The sequence below is a fragment of the Melanerpes formicivorus genome, unplaced genomic scaffold (assembly GCF_026170545.1).
Source record: "Melanerpes formicivorus ecotype bairdi unplaced genomic scaffold, bMelFor1.0.p_v2 SCAF_7, whole genome shotgun sequence".
NCBI lineage: Eukaryota > Metazoa > Chordata > Aves > Piciformes > Picidae > Melanerpes > Melanerpes formicivorus.
The window spans coordinates 1,069,743-1,084,125 of record NW_027142359.1 but is presented as its reverse complement, the minus strand read 5'-3'; the positions used below and the strand labels follow the sequence as shown (position 1 = coordinate 1,084,125).

The following is a 14,383-nucleotide window of genomic DNA, read 5'->3' as shown; positions in this document are numbered from 1 at the left end:
CGCCTTGAGGGGAAAACTAGCCCATGTCCCTTGCCTGGCCTTTCTATACACTCTGACCACTTTTTCTCTGTCATTTCTTTTCCTCCAAGGGCTCTGAAATATGATGTTCTTGTGTTGCAGCTGCCATCACCCCCTACAGATGAGGAGGGTGATTTTATCTTCATACACCATGAAGATGTCAGGCTGTCTCAGAAAGCAGAAGAGGTCTATGCACAGCTCATAAAACTGCTGAAGGACCAACATGAGGTGACCATTTTACCCTTTTTAGAAATGCTTTGGGCTTCTTGTGATTGTTTTGGGGTTTTTCACATGAAGAAATTCTTCCCAGAAAGAGAGATTGGCCATTGGAATGGGCTGCCCAGGGAGGTGGTGGAGTCATCATCACTGGAGGTGTTTAAAAGAGACTAGATGGGGCACTTAGTGCCATGGCTGAGTTGATTAGATGGTGTTGGGTGATAGTTTGGACTTGAGGATCTCGAAGGTCTTTTCCAACCTGGTAAATTCTGTCTTCTTTGGGGTTTGTTAATGTTATAATCCCATCACTGCTTCTGTGGGGCCTTTTGCTTGGCTTTTAAAATACCGCTGGTTTCGTGTGTCCTGAAGTAGAAAGCAAACGTTCAACATTGGATTCTCTGCTGGTCGAAGTCAGAGGGTGTGCTTGGAGGCTTGGGACTGTGAAGTTACCTCTAGTTAAATAGGAGCATCCAGGTGAAGTGTAGCACCTGGGTGAAGCTCATATCTAGAAATTAAGTGATTCTAAAGTAGTAGGGCAGAGCAGCTCAAACAAATGCTGTGCTTGGCTTGGAGCTTACAGGACTGAGGCTGGGGGCCGGGGGGTGTTTTGGGGTGACCTGGGACAATAACTGGCTTTTCTTATAGGAGTTTGTCACCAGCTGTGACTACTGAGTGCATCTCTGTGTGTGTTTCTGTTGACAGAGGTGTTTGCAGTACTCCAGGCAATTCACACACCTGGGAAATGTAGCAGAGACAACTCGGTAAGCCCTGATGTTCACCATCCCACAGCGTGGTCACTGCAGGCTTTGGTCTGCCTGCCTCCTGTTAGCTGGAGTACTGTGTCCAGTTCTGGAGCCCCTATTACAGGAAGGATCTGGAGGTGCTGGAAGGTGTCCCGAGAAGGGCCATGATCAGAGGGCTGGAGCTCCTCTCCCAGGAGGACAGACTGAGGGAGTTGGGGCTGTTTAGTCTGGAGAAGAGTTGGGGCACTCTGGTGTGGTGCTGGCACAGCAGGCTGCCAGCAGGAAGCCAACGTGGTCCTGGGGCTGGTCTGGCTTCAGCACGATGGTGGGTGGTTTACAATGCAATTACTGCAAAGGGCTCTTGCTTTGTCCTGGGTAAACTGAGGCACAGCAAAATTCTATTTGCAGGGGGAAGCAAGGCTTGGCTCTGACTCCTAAGCTCATGGCTTTTATCCCAGGCTCTGGACCAGGCACTCGAGGCAGGGGCAGCTCGAGGCAGCTTCAAGCCAGATAGGTCCAAGCAGGTTTAAGCAAGGCAAGGCAAAGCGACTAGAGATCAGGCTGTACATACATCTTGCCTGAGACTCACTTGGGCCAATAGGGCAACATGAAGCCAGCACATGGTTACCCAATGAAAAGGGGTTCTGCCAGGCTGTGGCCATAACAGGCAGAAACACGGGCCTGGCCTGGGAGAAGCAGTGGCCAGTACACGTGCTCTCACCCCAGAGCTGGACTTGTTTACCAGCCATGCACGGGCCAGTCCCCTCTGTTCCTCTTCCCACGTTACCCAGACTTTCTGCAGGAAGGAGTGGGGAGAGGGGGACTATGCCTAGACACATCAGGGTCTGTCTGGGTATGTGCTGGGGCTTGTTTGGCTCTACCATGACCGCTCCCCTGAAACTGGGTGGTGTTGGGGGGTGTTCAGGTTGGTAAGCTTTATGGGAAGAGCTCAGTAACTGCCAGGCCTGCATCCCCAGCTTGCTCTCAGCCCTCTGCTCTGAGGCCTGTGCTGTGGCTGTGCCTGGCAGCATGCCCTGGTGCTGCAGGGTGTGTAAGGTTGTGTTGTTTGCTTGCCTTTTCTGCAGCTTTGAGAAGCTGGCCCAAGGTTGTAGAAAGGACATGGACATCCTCCAGCTTGCACGAGCGCAAGGGATGGATCCTCCAAGCCATCACTTTGAGGAAAGAACCTTTAAAATGATAAGGTGTGGTTTAAAAACAAAACAAGGCACTGCTCAGGCAGGCTGGAACAAGTTTTCTAGCTCTTTGTTTGGGACTTGTGGGCTTCAGCACACTTGGGTGGCCCCTAGGCTTAGGCTCACCGTTCCTGAGAGCACCCTCTCAACAACTGCAACACAAAGAAGTTGTTCTCCAACTTCTCTTCTGGGTTTCCAAAATTCCTGAAGCTTCATCCCTTATGTTCTGCCCCTTCAGCCACTCTTCCTTCCTGTCAGCCTCTACCCTCTCCCTCAGTCTTGTTTGCCTCTGGGCTTTGTTTGTGGCCTTTTTCACAATGCCTCAAGAGATGTTTTCATCTCAGCTCTCTCCTTGCTCTTTTTTCACTTTCTGAAGACCATCTGCTTAGGAGGTCACTTTTGACAATGCCAGGGGCAGCCTGGCCTGGCAGTGGATCAGATGGTGGTGGCCTACTGGGAGAAACACACTTTCTGTCTTTGTTCTTTCCCAGGATATTTTCTGAACTCAACAGCACAGAAATGCACCTTCTGATTGTCAGGGGGATAAACCTGCCAGCTCCACCAGGTATGTAGAGGGCACAGGAATCTTCTCCTCTGACCTAGGTGAGGGAAGGAGAGGGGAATTAAATTTTTCTACCCTGAAGACCACTTTAGGGGTCAAGATCTTTGTAGCCAGCACTCATTAAACCAAAATAACCAGGTTTCAGGCTCAAACCCCCAACACCCCTCCCCCCCTCCCTTTAAACAGTATTAGAAAACTAAGCAACAAACCCCCCAGAAGAACAAAGAGAATCTGGGAAAGACTTTAAATTCTCCTGGGCTTGCTTGTATCTGGTCATGGCTTAACTTGCATGTTTATCTTCTGCTTTGTTAGGAGGGCCTGCCTTAGCTTTGCACCACCTTAATGACCTGTAACAGACAGGAGCTGCTCCTGCTGTAGCTGCTTTTAGTCCCCTGTTTCTGGGAGCCTGTAGAGCACCTGTGCTAGACTGCCTTGGGCCTAGCAGCAGCCTTGGGCCTAGCAGCAGCATTACAAACAGCAGAGATCTTCCTTGAGATGCCAGCTTTCCATGGGTTTTGGGGTGATGGATGGGTTTTTCAGCTCTCAAGAGACATGTGGGTATGAATTCTACTGGAAAATTGTGCTCAGCATTAAAATGCAATGCAAATGTCTGTGCTGGCTGTCTGAATTGGCTGCCTGCTGTCTACCCCAGGTGTGTCACCAAAAGACTTGGATGCCTTTGTGAAGTTTGAGTTTCAGTACCCGAGTGCGGTGAGTGTCCTCCTGGGGCTTCTGTTCCCTCACTCTGGGACCCTGTCACTGTATTAGCTTGGGGGGGCTTCAAGGAGGAAGTGGAGGGGTTTCTTCTAGAAGGGAAAAACACTTCTGGGCACATTGACTGAACTCACTTGTAAGACAAATTTCATGTGAGAAACTAGGCTGCAGCTTTCACTGCTCCTTTCTGCTGCTCTTCTCCACACCTGACACTTAGCAGTGTGGTGTCTTCTTCAGACCTGCATGTTCACTGGCTGGCAGTTACTGCTGGCCAGCATTCAGAGTGCTAAGCCATGCCCAACTCTGCCCCCTGATGACAGCAGTCAGAGTGGTTTCATTGTTTGCAGAATGGGTAGAAGTTCATTTCTTTCAGGGGTGCAGCTGCATTGGTAACTTAACCAAACACCAGGGCAGGCAAAGCTGTCACCAGGGAACAGGGACTTGGCTGTGCATGGCTGGAAGAAGGACTTAGGCCAGACAAGTTTCTTGACCTTACTAGTGAGCAGTGCTGTGTATGTGCAGGTGTGTATGTGCATTATGCGTGTACATTAAATCCATATTTACAGATAGATGTTGCTTCTTGACTTGAAACTCCCTCTGCCATCCTGTTCCCCTCACCTCTAGAAGCAGTCCCTAGTTTGAAAGGTACCAAAACCACTGAGCTAGAAGGGCTCCTAAGGAGGCCACCCCAGCCTTTCCACCAGGTGTGCTGGGGCTGCTCTTGCTTTGTAGGGCAAACCCAATCATTGCTCTTACAGGACTAAAGCCTAGCCCTGTGAGACTGCAGAGCCCAGACTTTTACCTCCTAATAGAGCCACAAAAATGATTAGGGGAGTGGAACATCTCCCTTATGAGGAGAGACTGAGGGAGAGACTCTGTAGCTTGGAGATGAGGAGACTGAGGGCTGACCTCATTCATGTTTATAAAGATGTAAAGGGTGAGTGCCAGGAGGATGGAGCCAGGTTCTGCTGGGTGATGCCCAATGACAGCACAAGGGGCAGTGGTGGAAGCTGAGGCAGAGGAAGTTCCATGGAAACAGGAGGAAAACTTTTTGTGCTGTGAGGGTGACAGAACACTGAAACAGGCTGCCCAGGGGGGTTGTGGAGTCTCCCTCTCTGGAGATAATCAAAACCTACCTGGATGTGTTCCTGTGTGACCTGCTCGAGGTGATCCTGCCCTGTCAGGGGGGTTGGACTGGATGAACTTTCAAGGTCCCTTCCAGCCCCTAACATTCTGTGCTTCTGCAGCAATTCCACTAAAATAGGATCAGTTGTCTGGGGGAAGTTGGGGATGGTCAGATCAGGTTTGAGTCACACAAGGCCTTGATGAAGAAGTGCCCCCCACCAGGGTGGCTGCAAACAGAGCTGGTCTGCAGGAGTGATTTTCTGGGGAATAAGGGAGAATCAGCATCACTGCTTCTATCTGTTTTCCTTTATTCCAGGGAAAGGCAGGTCTCTACTGTTCATCCAGCAGTCAGGCACACCACCTTCCACACCACCTTGCTCCTCCCTATCTGCAATCACTTTGGCAAAGTAGCTGCAATAATTGGGTCACATTGTCCCCATTTGGTCCCCAGAGATGTAGTTTGTACTCTGCTGCAGGTTAAAAGTTAATTCATTTTGGTGGCAGACTGATTGTCAGGCAGAATAATAGTAGGGCAATTCCCTGAATGATTTGTGCTGAGTTCCTCAGGTAGCTTTACTATTGCAGCTACTGCAGGAGGAGCAGCATTACTGAGTTCAGCACCCACAGTCAGTGGTAACTGGACTGAGCTGTGAGTGCCTGCAGAGCCTCTCTGTGGCTCCTGTATTTAATGTAAGGTGTGGGCTGATGTGTGCTCTGGTACTGCACTTGTTAGCACAGCCAAATGCAGGTGTCTGAGTCCTGCTCTTGTCACTCAGATAAGCCCCTAGAGCCTGCTGCTGTTCCTGTACAGGTACCAGGAATGGTTGCTGCCTGTGTTCTGCACCAGTGTCTGATGGCTTTGTGCAATGTGTCTCTCTTAACAGGAGCAGCCTCAAAAGAGCAAAACCCCTGTCATTAACAATAACAACTGTCCAGGTTGGTATTTCCTCTGGGACAGAGGGAAGAACTTGGGAATCACTGGAGAGCACAGGCCAGGCTCATACTGTGTGTTAGGCCAGGGGGCCTTCCCCCACCTTGTATCTTCCTTCTTAGGCAAAGGCTTGTTGGAGGGTGAAGTCCAGCTGTGTTGGCAGAGCTCCTTCACCCTCATCCCAACAGTGGTGGCAGTCACTGTGGTATGAAATGGAGAAATGATGGAGCCAGCAGCCATGCTCCAGCTGTCAACCCTGCTGGGAGCTGGGCCAGAAAAATCACATTTCTTTATTGACTAAGTGAAATGGTTCATTTGAGTCTCCCCAGGGGTTAGCCCTTTTTCAGTCCACTGCTGTGTGCTGGGAAAGGGCCACTTCTGTCCTGACTTCTGGGAACCAGCTAACATCTCTGAACCTGATAGCAGCACTGCAGAAACAGCTTGGGCTGGGTTTTTTTGTAGACAGTGTGGCTTGAAACTAATGAAAATCCATTCTTTGCACCTTTTGAAGAGTGCCCCTTTGCAGCTGGCTGTCAAGTGCAGGTGTCAGGCTCGCTGTGCATTTCAGATCTCATCACCTTGCACTCTTGACTTTGGTTTATTGCTGTGGTGTTTTCTCAGCTCTTGCAATAAGCCATCTGGTATCAAAACAACTTTGGATTCAGTATCCAAATTACTAGCTGTGAATTTATCTCAAAAGAGAGATTGATCTTCTGAGTTTCTACCTACTCTCTGTTACCAGTGGAAGTTCCTAAGCTCAGATGCTGAGAGCTTGTTCCAGGTCTTCCAATCGTTGATCAGCACTTGCTGAGCAGCCACTTTGCTTGAGTGCTTTGGGTTCCCAGGCTGCCAAGCAGAGGTGACTGTTCTGGGTGGCACACCACCTAAGCGTTGGAACATCAGTTGTACAATGCTGTGAGACTCTCTGATCAAAAGGTATCCTGGGGCACAGTTCTTATAGTGAAACTGGTGTTAAAAGAGCATTAATGATGTCAGTAAACACCCTCCCCAGGCACACCAACCTTTCTCTGTGTTTCCCTTACTGGTTTGTACTCTCTTAGCTGCAGACACTGTTTAATCTCTGAAGGGCTCTAGCTCTGCAGTACCTTGCTGTCACCTCCTCATGATGACTTGTTTTTTCTGCACTTTGGTTGCTGCCCCTGTAAGGGGAGGATGGCAGAGATGTGCTGTCACACAGGGACACCAGCTTGCTAATGACTTCCTGAGAAGTCATCACAGAGATGTGACTTGTCCTTCACAGTTGGGCTGGAGGGAGATGAGCAGAGGTCTGAGTAGGTGCAGGTAGCAGAGCAGTGGCCATGGCTTGCCTCTCACAGTTGCTCTCATTTCTGTGTCCCCACTGTAGAGTACAACCAGCTGTTCAAGCTGAACATCAACCGCAATCACCGAGGCTTCCGGCGAGCCATCCGCTCCAAAGGCATCAAATTTGAGGTGTTCCATAAAGGGTGAGTGCAGAGCCTGCTGCCCCATAGTGCTGCTCCAGTAGCAGCTGAAAAGAGTCTGGGATCTGAATTCTATCAAGTACAGTCTCCAAACTAGCAGTAAAGACTTGTCTGCCTCTCACATCTGAGGGCCTGCAGGAAGGCTGGAGAGAGACTGTTTACAAAGGCCTGCAGTGACAGCATGAGGGGCAATGGCTTCAAACTAGAGCAGGGCAGATTCAGATTGGATGTTAGGAACAAGCTCTTTACTATGAGGGTGGTGGAACACTGGAACAGGTTGCTCAGGGAGGTGGCTGAGGCCTCTTCCCTGGAGATATTCAAGGTGAGGTTGGACAAAGCCCTGGGCAGCTTTGATCTATCTGGGGATGTCCCTGCTGACTGCAGGGAGGTTGGACTGGGTGACCTTTGGAGGTCCCTTCTAGCATGGACCATTCCATGACTCTCTAATTCTATGAAATGTGCCTGAGCTCTGTGGGGGTGAAAAAGGGCAGAAGTGTAGTGAAGTTGATTCCTGACTGGTAGGGGAGTTGAGGGTGAGTTTAAGAGGTATTGCCGAGACTGAAGGTGATGATTCAGCTTCAAGTTCGTTTGGCTTTAGGCATCAGGACTGGGAGGTTTAGATGTTACATGGCATAACTTCCTAGAATAAGGAAGTGGCAGCACACCACCACCAGCAGCAAAGCAGGTGCCAGGTGATGGCAGAACCAGCATCGTGGGTTTGTGCTTCTCTTGGTTCTGAGGGTCTTGCAATGTTCCTTTTACACTGCTAGCAAACTGTTAGGCTGCCTTGGGAGAGACAGAGTCCCCTTGTCTGAGAGCCCACCATGCTCAGTTGGGTGTTAGCAGTTGGTAACGTTCAGGGAAATGCTCCTGCTGCAGGCTCACTAATTCATTCCAAACTGGAGTGGCCTCTCTTTGCTCTGCAGGGTGAGAGCCATGACTTGGATGGGCTGTTACATAACCCAGTTCTGTCTCAGGGGCTCCTTGTGCTGTTGTTTGTTTCTGAAGCCCAACTGGTCTTACTCCAGATCTTCCTTCTTCATCTCTGTTGGAGCAAAAACTGGTGTCCTGGCTCCTCCTCTGGCAGTCTGGCTGCTGCACTGCTCTGCTGCTCAGGACCTCGTCAGAGATCCTGCCTGGTCTTGTGAAGTGTTCACACGTGATTAAGATTCTGTTAGGTTGGATATTAGGAAGCACTTCCTGACAGAAAGGCTGATTGTGCACTGGGATGGACTGCCCAGGGAGGCCCAGGGAGTGGCCATCCCTGGAGGTTTTTAAGAAAAGCTTGGATGTGGCACTTGGTGGCCTGGTTTAGCTGCTGTGGTGGTGTTAGGTCCTAGGCTGGACTTGATGATCTCGGAGGTCTTTTCCAGCCTCAGTAATTCTGTGATTCTGTAAGAGGTTTTCCCTCTCTCTTGCATTCCACTGTGCACAGGGGGCATGCCCTCTTCTCCTGCCAGCTGGAACTGTGCTTGGTTTTAAGGCCTGACCTCAGGCCTCAGTTCTCCATTGGGAAGTGCACTGCAGTGGTTCTTGGGCTGTGTCAGCTCCGGGCTGCCCTTTGAAGCCTTTCTGGAGATAAGCAAAAGGTGTGGTGTGAGTTCTCTAGTCCCAAGATATCTTCCTCACACCAGGAACCACAGAACTGTGGAACCGTGATTGCTTCTGGCTGGAGGGGTGGCAGTTCCCCTGGGGAAACAGCAGCAGGGAAGAAATGCCCTCTGATCACCTTGCCCCAGCCACCTTTGCAGGAGAGGATGAAGTGCTTCAGGCTCTGAGTGCTGTCTGCTCCTTGTCTTCAAGACTATAAGTAACACCACAGAAATGCTTGTAGATCATAGAATAATAGAATGGTCCAGGCTGGAAAGGACCTGCAAAGGTCATCCAGCCCAACTTCCCCACAGGCAGCAGGGACATCCCCAACTAGATCAGGTTGCCCAGGCCCTGTTCAGCTTCACCTTGAATATCTCCAGGGGAGGGGCCTCAACCACCTCCCTGCAACCTCTTCCAGTGTTCCACCACACTCACAGTGAAGAACTTCTTTCTGATATCCAATCTGGTCTGCCCTTCTCTATTTTGAAGCCATTTTTCCCTTGTCCTATCACTGCAGGCTTTTGTAGTCTCTCTCCATCCTTCCTCACTCCAACCTGCCCCCTCCAGGTACTGGCAGGCTGCTATTAGGTCTCCCCAGAGCCTCCTTGTCTTCAGGCTGAACACCCCCAGCTCCCTCAGCCTGTCCTTGTAGCAGAGGTGCTCCAAGCCCCCTGATCATATTGTAGATGATGTAGTTTGGGGCTCTCTGATAGCTCTCTGACCATCTCTCAGGAATTATTTTCTCTCAGTGAGCAAAAGAGACTTGTTCCAGGTCACAGATATTACACTTCAGGTTAAAAAACACTTGGAAGTAATAAAACCCCAGCAATGTGTATTTCCAAAAGAAAAGTCTCTCCTTCAACCTCCCCCAAAAGCTTCTACAGACAAAAGGAGATATCCCCAGAGCTGTTTCTGAAGCCAGGGCCTGGAGTGAGTTCCCATTCTTCACTGCAGGCCTCCCAGTCTTTGTTGTTTGCAGAGGTATGCAGTGGAGGAATGCTTTCAAAACCTGCAGCCAGGAGTAGCACTGATTCTCCTCTTCAGCTGATGAGCAGTGTCCGGCACACTGCAGCACACTTATGTAACCCAGCTCCATTTTAAGGTGCTTGTGAGGGAGTGGAGGCATCCTAGCATGGAAGCTAACAAATCCTGACCCTTCCCAAATGGCTCTGTGAGGCTGCTGTAGACTGCTGGAGGCAGAATGCAGCCTCATCTCTGGAAGGCTTTCTGTCAGCCAGATTGCCAGGCACCGTGCTGGGAGGCAGTGCCAGCAGCCCCTGAGGTAGCTGTGACGTTGTTCTTTACTACAGCACTCTGTGCTCAGATGGACAAGCTGCCAAATAAAGGCAATCTGAACTGAGCTGGAGCCTTTCCAGCCCTTCAGCAGCAGGCTGTGGGCAGAGGTGCTCCTTGCTGTGTGCTGCAGTGCATTCAGAGTCCAGAAGTGTCTGAGCTCCCTCCTGTGAGCTGACTGCAGCCTGGGCTGATGGCACCATTGTGCTTTTGGCCCAGAGAGGCCTGGGCACCATGAGCCACATGCTTTCTGACACCATTCACAACACACAGAGTGAGGTTAAGGTCTGGGTGATGTCATCAGTTGCTGACACTGCAGCTGATGTGAGCTGTGTGGTGTCTGGGAATGAAGCAATCCTCAGGGTGATGGATGTGAGGAGACAGCCTAGATCCTGTTCCAGTCAGATTGGAGACACTGGGGTTCACAGGTGGTCACTTGGAGGCACGGATGGCAGCAGCAGGTCTATGCATTCCTGTCCTGGTTACTTTGCCACGGATGGCATGGCCCTGAGGCTCTTCAGAGTGCTCACTGCAGGGCTCAAGTCCTGCTTGATAACACCTCGGCATCTCCTGATGCTGACAGGAAGCAGGGTGATGCTGCAGGCTTGGGGTGTTTCTGTTTGGGTTTTCCCTAAATAAGAAAGGAAGCTTCTGGATTCTTGTCAGCTTCCCTGTCCAAGCCAGGACAGCTGTGGTTGGTTGGCTTCCTAGCTTCAGACCCTGTATTTTGATTTATCAGAATGAAACAGGCTGATAGCTCTGACTTCTCCCTACGAAGTGCTTTGCCAAGGTCAGCAACTGCCTGGGACATGTCAGCAGCTCCCTTGGGAAGTCTCAGCCAGTTCTGTTGGCCAGCCTGCTGCAGAACATTGCTGGGTCCTGGCTGTGCTGGGACCAAAGCTGCTGCCCTTCCAAGTGCTAGTTCAGGTGGTTGTCCTCACTGCTGTCCTCATCTTTCTCTGGGCTGCAAGAGAATCATCCAGAAAGGAGTCTTCTGCATCTTGTCCTTGCAGTGCAGTTCACCAAGGGTTTGTCCCTTGCACCCTGCTCTGCAGAGCTCCAGCAGCATCCCTTGCCTGGCTCTCCTGGATGCAGTGATGGTGCAAATAGTGATGGCCTCTTAGCTTGCTTTCTCTTCAGTTAGCTGAGGAAGATTTCTTCCCAACAGGTCCTTCTTCAGAAGCGACAAGCATGTGGGGACAGCACACTTGAAACTGGAGAGGCTGGAGTCCGAATGTGAAGTCCGAGAGATCCTCGAGGTAGGTTCCCTGGCTGCCATGGGAGCTGCAGTGCCTCTGTGTGCAGGGAGGCTCTTCATGGCCTTCTCAGCTCTTGAAGCTTGGCTTAGCTGGGACACTTCTGGTCCTGGCAACTGTCTGGGGACACTCTCCTGCAGCTTTTTTGTACCGAGACAGTTTCCTGTGTCAGGTCCAGAAATTCTGGTGTGCCCCCAAGTTATTTGTGTTGGTAGCTAGCAGATCCAAGGGCTGAGTGAAGACTGCTGGAGTAGGTAGAGAGCTGCCCCAAAATCTACAAGGAGATCACCAGGTGTGAACCTCAGTAAGAAATGGCCACATCACAGCCATGCTGAGGACACCACTGCCCTTAGCGTCCTCTGAGCTGCCTGTGGAGTCCATTTGTACCTGAGGGGCTGTGCAGGCAGGGGTACAGCTGCCTTGCTTGGCTTGTGTGGGTAACCTGCTCTGCTCAGTTCTGAATCTGGGGAAGCACCTGGCTGTGGCACTGCAGTCACCTGCAGGTAGCTGTGTCATCTTTTAGTCCTGGGGCAATAGTCAGTAGTTGCTTGAGGCGCTGTGGTGTGACCTTGTTTGTGTGTGTGTGCTAACTGCTCTCGGCTTTGTGGTTCTTTCAGATATTTGATGGCAGAAAGCCCACCGGAGGGAAACTGGAGGTGAAAGTGAGACTCAGGGAGCCCCTCAGTGGTCAAGATCTTCAGACAGTTACAGAGAACTGGCTGGTCCTGGAGCATTAGTTCTGGGTGAGGTATGGATCTGCATTTGAAGAGGGACAGGGCTGCAGATCACAGCTCTAGTCGTCTGTTGGCAGTGGCCTCATTACCTAGCTCTGGCTGTGACACACTAAGCCTTACTCTGGTGGTGGGGAGTTGACATCATTGCAGACAGGAGGCTGCAGGATCTCTGATCAGTTTGTGTATCAAAGATGCTTAGGTCACAGTCCCTTGAGCTGCCAGGAGAGCCTGTAGCATTGCCTTTACTGGGAACAGCACTGGAAGGTTGCTGAGCCCTGTCTAGGAGGGAGGCTGGCTGGCTGTCCTAAGGTTAGCAAAACACCCTTCAAAGATAGCAGGACCCTTACCAGAAGATAGAGAAAGGCAAAGTCTGCTTGGTTTCATCTGAAAGGGAAATGTGGAGTTAGGCTTCCTTCTGGGTACCTAAGACTTCTGGAGGAGCTGTGCCTTGCTTCTCCCACAGCTTCTGTCCAGAGAGCCAGGCAGAGGACAGGGACTCTGCAGGGACAGTTCTGTTTGTGGTCCCCTGCACCTTTCCTGCAGTCACAGGGCATTAGTGGCAGGGCACTGCCTGTGCTGAGCCCTTTCCAGCAGGTGCTTGCTGTGCTGCAGCAGCTCCAAGAGCCCTCTTCATGCCCCAGAGCGTGAAGCAAACCTCACCTTCTCTCATGGGAAGCAGATGATGGAGCAGTGCATTTTTCTTAAGTGTTGCCTTTCATAGTTTCATTTAGGGTTGGAAGGGACCACAAGGATCATCTAGTTCCAACCCCCCTGCCATGGGCAGGGATGCCCCCACACTAGATCAGGCTGGACAGAGCCTCATCCAGCCAGCTTTCCTTGAGCTGCTGAAGTTGTTGTGCCCTTTCTTCCTTAGCCTGTTGTGCTTTTCACTTCTAAGTGGCAGTTCAGCTGATGCTCATCAGCTTCACATCACCTTTTGCCACCTCTCTGCATCCGAGTTGCCTTAGATTTCACAGATGGAGGGCCTGTTTCACTACAAAAGTCTGGACGTGTAGGCTGCAGCCAGGATGGTCAGAGAGTGGCCTGTAAGGGACAGGTGTGATGGCTGTCTGCCAGGGCTGGACACCTGAGCACTTTAAAGCAGTAGAGCCGGAGAACTGTGCCCCAGGGATTGTTCTGTTGCCCATCCAGAACGATCCTGACAGCATTTTACACATAACATGACCTTGAACTGCCCAGTGCTGCATCAAGTAACTTCCTGGGGGGGTTGTGTTTGCTTCTTCCCCGCAGCTCCCTTGGCACATTGAGAGGTGGTGGGAGAAACGCACGCGGACAGATGCTGCTAGCTGCAAGCACCAAAGATGTTCAAAGCTGCACTACTGCCCCTGGCGCCTGTTTGGTAACAGCCACACTGCTGACTCATAGCTCTGAGGCAAACGTAGGGCTCCCAGCTGTGCTGCTGCAGGGAACTGGGACTGATTACACAGAACAGACAGTGTTGCCTTAACGTGGAGCTGCTGGGGCAGCACCAGTGAATGTTCCATGAACTATGCAGAGCTGTGCGCAGAGGCAGCCCCTCACGAGCTCCCTGAGGCAGTGCAGCAGCTCTTGAGTCCGTCACAGGTAAGGCCTTTCCTGGCACTCATTTCTTCACCTGCAGAGCAGCCAGTGTGCTCCCTGCACAGCCTGCTCCTGCTTTTTCTGTTTGCTTACCGAGGCCTGTTTGGTTTTTTGCTGTTTCCTCGAGCAGAGGAGCCAAGAGCCGGGGCAGCGGGCGCGTGGCGCTGTGCCCCCTCCCCCCTGCTGGCGCAGTGCCAGGCTCCTTTCAGGAGGAAAGGATGCAAAATTCTGAGGTGTTGATGGTTTTGTTCTGGCTGCCAGCTGTCTGCCATGCTTGCTGCACTGCAGCCTGGTACTGTGCCTTCATCCTTCTTCTGGGCTTTGTGGGGTTTTAATTTAAGAGAGGAGGGAAAAACGTTCATCAGCCTCTGCTGCTTCCCAGCCTTCTTCACGTCTTCACAGATCTTCCAGGGGAGGGGGAGAACAGCCACTCTGTCAGGTAGAAAGCTGGATTTTGACTGTCTCCAAGAACGCTTTGGGTCAGCAGCACAGGAAAATACTACCAAATCTGTTTGTGCTTTTAAAGCTCTGGTCTGAGAGGAGAGGCTGTGCCCGTGCTGGGGCACGGGGGCAGCTCCTGCCCCAGCTGCCTGGGCAGGGCTGAGGGTGAAAGGGAAGAAGAGTGCAGAGTGGGGCAGAGCTGCCCCTGTCCTCCTGAGCAGATGAAGACAAAACAGTGTTCAGGTTTGAATTTCAATAAATTTAATATACAAAACTACATGTTGGAAATAAAAATATAATATGCTGTTTTTTGCAGTGTTAACTAACTGAAGTTCAAAAGTACATTTCGTTTCTCAGACAAGCACTCATCTCTTAACAACATGGTCATCGAGCTCAGCCCAAAGGCTATGGTTGAAGCAAACATCAGTCACCAGCTGGTAGTGTTCTGCACTCCCTAACCCAAACCTAAAAGACTCTGGGGCCAGAGGCAGAGATTTTTCACCTCTTTTTGCTGCGTTAT

General features: G+C 51.1%; 1 protein-coding gene across 2 annotated transcripts in view; it reads left to right on the top strand.

The window, feature by feature from the left end:
- Positions 1–14,178, top strand: part of CC2D1B (coiled-coil and C2 domain containing 1B) — a 38,856-nt gene extending 24,678 nt beyond the window's left edge. For both annotated transcript variants that reach the window (XM_068140600.1, XM_068140599.1), the window contains 10 exons: positions 121–246; positions 937–995; positions 2,063–2,179; positions 2,662–2,735; positions 3,385–3,443; positions 5,456–5,507; positions 6,869–6,968; positions 11,020–11,110; positions 11,725–11,855; positions 13,093–14,178. In XM_068140600.1, coding sequence (XP_067996701.1) covers positions 121–246; positions 937–995; positions 2,063–2,179; positions 2,662–2,735; positions 3,385–3,443; positions 5,456–5,507; positions 6,869–6,968; positions 11,020–11,110; positions 11,725–11,844 — 798 coding nt within the window. In that variant the 3' untranslated portion in view covers positions 11,845–11,855; positions 13,093–14,178. The remainder of the gene's footprint in view (positions 1–120; positions 247–936; positions 996–2,062; positions 2,180–2,661; positions 2,736–3,384; positions 3,444–5,455; positions 5,508–6,868; positions 6,969–11,019; positions 11,111–11,724; positions 11,856–13,092) is intronic.
- The last annotated feature ends 205 nt before the right edge of the window (positions 14,179–14,383 follow it).